The sequence below is a fragment of the Amia ocellicauda genome, chromosome 2 (genome assembly GCF_036373705.1).
Source record: "Amia ocellicauda isolate fAmiCal2 chromosome 2, fAmiCal2.hap1, whole genome shotgun sequence".
NCBI classification, from domain to species: Eukaryota; Metazoa; Chordata; class Actinopteri; order Amiiformes; family Amiidae; genus Amia; species Amia ocellicauda.
The window spans coordinates 11,124,123-11,133,559 of NC_089851.1; the positions used below are offsets into that span (position 1 = coordinate 11,124,123).

The following is a 9,437-nucleotide window of genomic DNA, read 5'->3' on the forward strand; positions in this document are numbered from 1 at the left end:
TTCTTCCTGCTGTTATATAGAATAGATGATGTAGTTTGCCATCTAGTGGACATTTTAAGTTTTTACTGATGCAGTTTTTATTCTAATTTTGGATTATAAGTAGGACATTGTGCTAAAAGTAGTGCTTCTTTTTGTTTTTTAGAAAAATATGGTGATTTTATTGATGCCAACAGAACTGAAGATGCAGTGGAAAGATTAAAAATACTCAAAAGACTGGTAAGTTAAACAATAGCAGTTATTGTCCTTTTATTTTTATGTTTTGAAGGAATCTAAAACCCCTTTCTTCCCTAGCTTCATGAGCTACCCGAGCATCATTTTGAAACCCTGAAGTTCCTCTCTGCACATCTCAAGACCGTGGCTGATAACTCTGAAAAAAATAAGGTAAAATCATGTACTTCAGTAACTCAGAAGGGGGGTACCTGTTTACCTCTAGTTTATCTTTAACTAAAAAGTAACTACGCATTTCTTTATCTGTGGAACTTGCAGCTTAGTTTAGAGAATTACATTTTTAAAATATGTATACGAAAAATATATAGATATAGATGTATATCTTCTCTTCACTTTGGCTGTGTTCATGGTACCCTTGATTAGTGAGACCCTATTCATCTGCGCTATAGATGAATCTGAGCAAATTCCCATTGAGATTGAATAGGTTAACAAATGAAAATGAATCTGGCAACCTCTCCCCCGCAGATGGAGCCCCGCAATCTGGCCATCGTGTTCGGACCCACCCTGGTCAGGACGTCCGAGGACAACATGACGCACATGGTGACGCACATGCCAGACCAGTACAAAATCGTAGAGACCCTGATACAACACGTGAGTCCACATGATCGCGTTTTAGGGCATTGGCTGACTGAAGTTTTTTGTTTTTAAATGCACTCTGATTCTGAACCTGCCGCTCCCACTTTCTGTTGCAGTATGATTGGTTCTTCACAGAAGAAGGCAACGAAGACCCCCTGGTGCGTATTGATGAAAACTGTCGTACACAGCTGCTTTCTTTCACGGCTGCTCTTTGCCATTATCGGATATAGGACACCTTTAAAGACCTGAATAAAGGACACGGTTATGTGTATCAGAGCTCGTTATTTTGCTTCTCTGTGGGTTTGGTTCTCCACTGCTACGTCAGTGTAGAGCACACGTGAGCAGCTTTTGTCCAAGGTGTGGTATGCAGGTTATCTGTTTTGTTCTGAAAGTGATACAGGGCATAGTAATCTTTTCATTATCCTTTCTTCCATGAACTGATACCATACATGATGACCCATACAGAACTAGAAGCTCAATCCTCAGTTTCTGATACGCTCCTACCAGTTTTGTTTTTTTTATAATAGGATTTTAGCAAAGTACCTCTTGGCAGATCTCTTAAGAGAATATCATTATTGTAATGAAACGTCACCTTCTCCCATCTCCTCTCCTGCTATAGACCCCAGTGCGTCAGGTGAACGCAGTTGAGTCCCAGCCAGTACCAAACATAGATCATTTGCTCACCAACATCGGGAGGACTGGCACTTCTCCTGGAGATGTATCAGGTAACTTGCCTGCACCAGATGATCTGTGGGGTGGGTTAACACTGACATTTTTTATTACATTTGCAAATGTAAGAACATTGAAACTGCAGTGAAAGATGAGAAACTGATATCAGAGAGGAAATAAAAGCTTAATTTATTTGAGAACAAATGAATAGTTTTTTTGTGTCTTTATTTAATTGCAAACATGAATGTTAAATAAAGGAGTTCAGTCCTCAGGAAGATAAGCACCTTTTCATTTGCTTTTCATTAGGTGTAATGTTTAAGGTGAAGCAAGCTATAGAAGTGTATGTGGGTTTGCAAGGGCAAACTATTTTAACCTTTTTCTAGGATAACAAATAGAAAAGCTGGTTAAAATAGTTTGTTCATGTCTAGCGTTTATTTGTTTTCTTTTTTTTTTCTTTTACTGTTTTGCCTAATATGGGCAGTATTTTTGGTTTGTATTTATAATTTTGTTTTTCTTTCATGTTTGATTACTTTCCTTGCACATTTCATTTGTCGTCTTGTCCTTTTCCTCAGTTCGAGTTCCACAGGCTTTTTTTTTCTTTTCTTTCGGTACTCTTGTGAGTGTGTTCCTGCCTACTGTTGCACTAACCCGGCATGTTCTTTCCCAAAAATATGATCCCTTTGTCTTTAGTTTTTCCTTGTTGAGTGTTTAAGGGTTTTCCAGCATTTACACATACTGATCTTGAAACAGGCCAAGTGGGAGGAGTCTATCACACGGTGATGTCACTGATGGATTCTGTTATGTCACTGATGGACAGCTGGAACTGTAGGAAGAAGGAGGATTGTTGCCCCCAATGTAGCTGCCTAGTCTGCAGAAACCCCCGTTTCTTGTAAATGAAAACCAAACAAAACAATATTGTCATCCGTGGTGTACTTTTAATTTTAAGAATACTTCAAACAGACCAATACTACTTTCTGAAAGTTTTTCTGCTGTTTCTTATTATTTCTGAAGCAGACCCTGAGGAGAAATAGCATGGTATGGTCTACCGGTTTTTAATAGTCATGTAGCATACAAACCATGTGTCTAAAGGGGAGTGGTGGGGGGCTGAGCTTGCTTACCAAAAAAGAAATAACACCTAAACAAATAAATTTGAAAAACTTAAATTGCATAAACATACCTAAAAACAAAAATCTTTATTAGTGTTTTAGATGAATCCCTGGAGGACCTTCCTATTCCTCTCCTGTAGATGCCTCTTAGCTAGCCCCTTTCTGCCCCCCGTCATGTCTGGCCTCTGTTGTTTCCCCATAGTCGCTCTGTAGTCTTCATCCTACATCACATCACAGCTCCACAACCCTTCAGCGTCTAAAATGTGGCGGCTTGGGATTAAACATACGAATCAGTGGATCTTTCCCAGGGAATGACCCAACCTCACTATCCATAACCCCAGTGTTGGCATTTCTTAATTGTACCGACTGTGCACGTCATTAGCCTGTATTAAACTCAAAGGGATTTTTGTTTTCTTTTTTGAATCTATTTTAAAGACATTGACAGAAGCCATATCGATTTTAAAAAGTGTTGAAATCTTACTAACAACTTTTAATACAAGTTGTTTCTTTGAGTTGTCCTCTAAGTTTAATTTAATACATGGCATCTCAAACAAAATCTTGAAAAAGTACTTCAGGCCTTTCATAATATGTAACTGAATAGCGTCAAAGAGTTTCCCAAATTTGTAACCTCTCAACATATGTATTTATATATTCTAACATCAGAAAATCATAAAATGCCAATATTTTGCATCCTGAATTCCCTTCCATTTGGTAAATATCCTCTATTAACCCTGTAAGAACCCAGTGTAATGTATATGTCAGGAACATTTTACTGGCTTGAGAAGAATCGCTTATGCCATTTCACCAGGCCTCTGTGTTCGACGTGTCACACTGGGCTTCTGTGGGTTAAATAAACGGACATTGTTCTGTCACATTCCACATCACATGTTCTCAAGCCATATCATGAAAAAACCTACTTGAGTCTTAAGTAGACTGATGGCATCTGAAATGTACATGTGAACTTAAGTTCAGGGTAAATTCTATATATAATTATTTTTAATAGAGGGTTTGAATTGTAAAGCAGTCAAAGTTCTCTATATATCATAGAACTTCTCTATATATGTCCTTAAATGCACAGGGAAGGAATTTATAATATGTTGAAGAAATAAAATGCCTTTTGGAAGTTGAGGGAAGAATGAACACAAATGCGTGCTTGAAAAACTTTGTGTTTAGTGGGGGTTGCTTAACATCGTTCGACTTATGCCTTGATTTAGAACTTGAAATTATGACTGGCCTGCTGGTAGAAAGCTATTGAGCTCAGCAATTGCGTGCAAAGACCAACACACTGGAACTTGAGTTATGTAGCCGAAAGCCGAAAAATAAACCTCAAATGTTAGGCTTCACTATTTAAGTCCACTTTTGCTTCTTTGAGTTGGGAAAGAATGCCAATGCTAGTGAATGCCACTCTAAGTGTAAAGTAGTGCTTGTACAGTAATGCATGATCTGCTTTCTGTTTTGCAGAGCAGGGTTCCCTTGCCATTCTTCACATTAAACAAGTTCTTCTCACAAATCACAGCACTTTCATGCCGGTGGCTTTCTGTGGTGCTTTCATCTCCGTGAGCTCTGACTGTCCCGTGTCGTCTTCTGATCTTTCGCTCTCTTCCATTGTGGTTCTGTGGATATGCTTTTCTCTGTTTCAGTTGATGTTTAAAAAAAAACACACAAGGAGAAATATGCCAATAACATTTCTTCTCTCCATTTCAGATTCAACCAATAGTGATTCTGCCAAATCTAAGGTGAGTTTCTTAATACCAGATGCTGAAAAAAGGCACTTACTATGTCTAAACTAGACTGCAGGTTTAAATCCTGGCGATGCCAGTCATCGTTAGAAATACCTCATTGGTCCCCTCCTTTGAAAAGGGTGTAACCTTCAGAGCTTTAAACAAAGAGATGCTTTATCTTTCGTATCATGCTCAAATGAGTTTGTCTATTCCATTCCCATTGTGCTCAGTTAGACCATATAAAATGTTCTCTTTTATACGTGAAAAACATGTTTGGCAGAGAGAGGAGAAACAATTACGTGATGGTTTTGTGTTAATGTTTTGAAGAGGAGAGTTTGGTCTCTAATGATTCTAAAACAGGAACGGGAAGTGATTCATGTACTAATGCACATCAGTCTCCTCATGTGGCTTCTCTAGTTCTTTTATGGGGTCCTAAAAAAAATTCCCTTTGTCAACTGCAGCTCATTCACATGATCTTTCTTTTTACCACAGGGTTCTTGGGGATCTGGAAAGGATCAATACAGCAGAGAGCTGCTAGTATCCTCCATCTTTGCTGCTGCAAGCCGTAAACGAAAGAAACCGAAGGAGAAGCCGCAGCCGAGCAGCTCTGAAGACGAACTGGACGCGGTCTTCCTGAAGAAAGATCTGAACCATGAGGCGAAGTGGCCTCCGGACGGCAAAGGGGAGGTGGAGAAAGAGACCGACCAAAAAGTGTGGTTAAGGGATAGTCAGGAGGGTAAAAAGGACAAGAGTAAGAGCTTTGACTTGACTAAGGCCAGAAAGGATCACAGGAATTCAGTTTTCCTGAAGGAGAGGGTATCCTCTGCACAGCCTTCCCCTACCCCTTCACCAAGCCCAAAGCGCACGAGCTCGCCGAGCCTCAGTTACCGCATGCAGCCGGCAGGAAAATCTTCCCTCTCCGACCCCCCGTCACAGTTTGATGATGCTGTGTCAGATTTAGGAACGATGAACAGCACAAGTTCTCAGACCTCCATGCACAGGACGTGCCACAAGAAATGGACGACCCCTGACATCAAAGGCAACGAGTCCGCAGCGGCAGAGGTCAGCTCCATCACCTCCGATTACTCCACCACCTCGTCTATGACTTACCTGACCGGCGTGGAGTCCAGCATGCTGAGCCCAGAGGTCCAGTCGGTCGCAGAAAGCAAAGGCGACGAGGCAGACGACGAACGCAGCGAACTGATCAGTGAGGGCCGGCCAATGGAGACAGACAGCGAGAGCGACTTCTCCGTCTTCGCCTCCAGTTCAGCGCCGGAGAGGACGCTGCGCGAGTGCCTCCAGGAAAAAACCCGGCAGAGTCGTAGAGGGTCCAACGGCAGCGAGTACATGGGCACCGAGGGGAGCAGCACACCCAAGCTCGAAGGCCGGCACCTGTTCCCGTCTCACAAGCTGATCGAGTGCGACACGCTGTCGAGGAAGAAATCGTTGCGGCAGAAAACCGACAGCGAGTCTTCGGCCGAGGGACGCAGCGATAAAGAGTCAAACCGGTTTTCTCGGGTCTTGGAGGTCATGAAGAAAGGAAAATCGACGGGGAGCTTGAGCTCATCAACCAAGAGCGAGTCCGAGAAGCAAGAGCCGGCATGGAGGCTGAAGATCACCGAACGGTTAAAGTTTCGTCTGAAGACGTCCGCGGATGACATGTTTGGCGTTGGCTCCCAAAAAACCAGGTCTCCAGAGACGCGCAAGAAGAAGAACATCCGGCGCAGACACACCATGGGGGGACAGCGGGACTTTGCCGAGTTGGCCGTCATGAACGACTGGGAACGACAGCAGGCGCTGGGGGGGCCGCAGTCGGAGCTGTCTGCTGTGGACCGCCTGAAGCCCAAGTGCAACTCCCAGGACTTTTCCATCAGAGAATGGATTGCTCGAGAGCGTGGCCGAACTAGCAACCCCGAAGTGAACATAGACTCGGCCAAGGAGCCGCTGGCCACGGCCGCAGACAAAGGAGACAAGTCGGCATCATCTGTATCTGTTCAGCACGGTGCCGAGAGCTCCAGCAACCCCACCCCGATGAACAGGCCCTCCCCCTCGGCCTCGCCCGGTCCTCAGTCGGCGGAACAAGTGAACGGAGACAGCCTCCAGAACAAGAACAAAACAAATCTGAGCCTGGCAGTGGACGCACACCCTCATAAACTGTCTGGCACCCAAGTTGTGAGGTCCAGATTCTATCAGTATCTGTAAAATGGCAAGGTTTGTGTGTGTTGTGTGTGCGTGAAAGTACATGCACATATATACATATGTACTTATGTATGTGTGTGTGCATATATATATATATATATATGTATACACTGGCAGTCAAAATTATTAGGAAAGCTGGAAAGTTCACTGAAATGTAACTATGAAAGGAATAAACGTCATTTCATATTAACTTATGTAAACATGAATTACTTCTTCAGCGGAAAACTCAAGAGGATGTGTCTAGCTGGCCCCTCTCTCCTGGATACTACCCCCCCCCTCTACATACGTGTGTTAGCCATCACAGCTGCACATGGACACTTTGGCACAAATTAAGTTGTGTATTGGCCTTTCTATTTTTTTGTGTGTATGTATGCTGGTTGCACCCCCCCCCACGCACTTCAGTCAAACACAGCCCAGAACATTTGAGCAGCGTTAAGGTCAGGCGACTGGGGAGGTCAGTGCATGAATTTCAAAACCTGGAATTTCAAAGATGTAGTTTTAATCTGGCTTGTGTTTAGGGTCGTTACATCGTCAAGTCAAAACCTTCAGCCTCATCTTGTCTTCCTCAGTCATGTAGGATGCTGAATAGAATTGTATTGTTGCTTTATAAATGTGCTGTTTACTGTTAGTGCACTGGGACATCAACCCGAACCCTCACATCACCACCTCCAGGGTTACTGTAGACACTGCAGACCGTATGACCATGTTTCATCGCACATAAGGTTTCTGCTTGAAGTGGAAGTTGTCTTCATCATTTTCTCACTCTTTCTAGTCTGTTGTCCATTCCGTGTGTACAGGTCCGTTTCTTCAACTGAAAACATCTGCTTGAGCTGCAGCTCTTCCCATCAGAACCACTTTCTTTCATGTAGCAAGATTCGGTGTGGGATTGAAATAAGTGTAAGGATAAGACATTGGCCATGAACTTTAAAGAAATCAGGCAACTCTTCGATCTTATTTTTCTTGTGACACTTTTGTTTACTTGGCTACCAGCTTTCCTGTCTGTTAATGTGGTCTGTACTCTAACAGGCACAACATGGACTTCCCACAGCACCCCATACAATACCCTCCCGCCGATGACATTATGAGCATTAGATAGTGGAAGGAAAGATCGTTGGAGTCTTAACTAGTGCATCCTGTGTAGTGCGATTTAATGGAAGTAACGGATATAAAATGTCCTCAATGTATCCGGTTAATTTTTTTTTTTTGTGTGAATAATAAACTTTTGTGTAAATTTATACATTATACTTTTCTTAGTGGATTTCAGTGAAATTGGCAAATATCCCCACATTGTGTGCCTGTGTGTGTGTGTGTGTTTGTTTGTGTGTGTATATATATCTATATATAGATATGTAGACATAGTTAGTTACTGCACACTTTTCTTTAATGTTATAATGAACGTAACTGGATTAAATCCTGAATTTTCCTGTAACATCTCATTTGAATCGACGTGATTGTGTTTTCAGACAGATGTGAGATTGACCCAGTTTCTCTTAGTCAAACCCCAGTTCAACTGGAAGATAGCAAGGGCTTCAGTCATAGGGTATTTGTGTGTACATTTCTTACATTCATTACTTTCACAAACGTCGGTCATTCGAAATGACACTAAACAATACTTAAAGAAAATTAAATTGCAGACTGTAAAGTCTTAAGTATTACTGAAGATTTTGTATGCTAATATATTATTGAAGTACTGCATTTTTTAGGAAGCAAAACAAATACGGTCCATTCTTCCGACAGTAACCCTATGAAGAATGTATATGCTTGCTATTGTATTGACTAAAGCTAGTTGCTTGTAATAATTCTTATTTTTAAACTGTAAATATGTTTCTCTGTACTTGAACTGCATTTTATTTTTGTTCAGCCTGCGTATGGGCTGGTTTCTGTGCTGGGTACTGTGGAAACTCTTTGCAGTGCATTGTAACAGCCAGACAGTCTGTGCTAGTAATATAAAAATAATACATGTTTTTATATGACTTTAAATGACAAAATGAGTACTGAACAACACTTCTGATGCAATATCCTCTGTATTGTATTGTGGTTGTATTACCATTGCTTTGTCAGTTTCTGGCATCAGAATGCAAAAAAAAGAAGAAAAAAATCAAATCTTAAATCATGTTTATTCACGAAAGAAAGTGCCTCATATTGAATTGGTTCTGGGTTAGTTAGGGTGCCATATTGTCTTTGTTAAATATATGAAAATGTACTGTGAATGATTGAATTTTATCTACAACCCATTAAATAATTTTACAGATTCCAACACAGGCAGATTCCGAGCTTCCATTCTTTAGGCATTCCAGTTGGGTCTTAAAGTGTTTTATATCTTCAAAATTTTAATACCTTTTAGTTTCTTTCTTTTTTTTTTTTTATGGGACTTGAATTTTAAATATTTCTGTAAAATAAGTAACTTAAATGTGTATATATATATATATTTCATGTTAGGCTTTTTTTTTTATTTTCTTCAAATGCCAGATTTGATAAGTGTTGTAACATAGGCATGTAGATAGTGGACCCTGGCAAAACTGGTCAGTTGATTTTTTTTTTTTTTTTTTTTCCCCATGTCTGAAACTGCATGAAAGATGTTTCCTGAAACTGGACATTGTATCATGCCTGTGTACAGTTAAATAGGGGTGTGACCCCTAAAACACTGGAAATAATAAAAAATAAAATAAAAAAAGACATTGAATTTGTTCCATGCTATGTTGCTGGTGCTGACGAGTGAACCGCAGGGACAGGAGATACGCTTGGGTGAAATGTCCCCGCTGTGGCTCGGGTCGGACCCACCTTGGCGTCGCATAGAGAGGGATTTAGACCCGTTAGCGGCCCAGACGTTTGTTGGCCAATCTGCTGATCAGCTTTAATCATTGTGCGGCTCAATTTGGACTCAAACCAATCTGTATTATGCAATGGACCCTGAATGGAAATATTGCAGTTTTATTCA

At 41.3% G+C, this 9,437-nt stretch overlaps 1 protein-coding gene across 4 annotated transcripts in view; it reads left to right on the forward strand.

Annotated features, from left to right (window-relative positions):
- The window catches only part of arhgap21a (Rho GTPase activating protein 21a), an 83,627-nt gene extending 74,445 nt beyond the window's left edge, over positions 1-9,182 (forward strand). For 3 of the 4 annotated variants that reach the window (XM_066718241.1, XM_066718251.1, XM_066718269.1), the window contains 7 exons: positions 143-216; positions 292-381; positions 694-819; positions 921-962; positions 1,424-1,559; positions 4,284-4,315; positions 4,793-9,182. In XM_066718241.1, coding sequence (XP_066574338.1) covers positions 143-216; positions 292-381; positions 694-819; positions 921-962; positions 1,424-1,559; positions 4,284-4,315; positions 4,793-6,502 — 2,210 coding nt within the window. In that variant the 3' untranslated portion in view covers positions 6,503-9,182. The remainder of the gene's footprint in view (positions 1-142; positions 217-291; positions 382-693; positions 820-920; positions 963-1,423; positions 1,560-4,283; positions 4,316-4,792) is intronic. The other variant, XM_066718260.1, reaches the window with a different exon arrangement.
- The last annotated feature ends 255 nt before the right edge of the window (positions 9,183-9,437 follow it).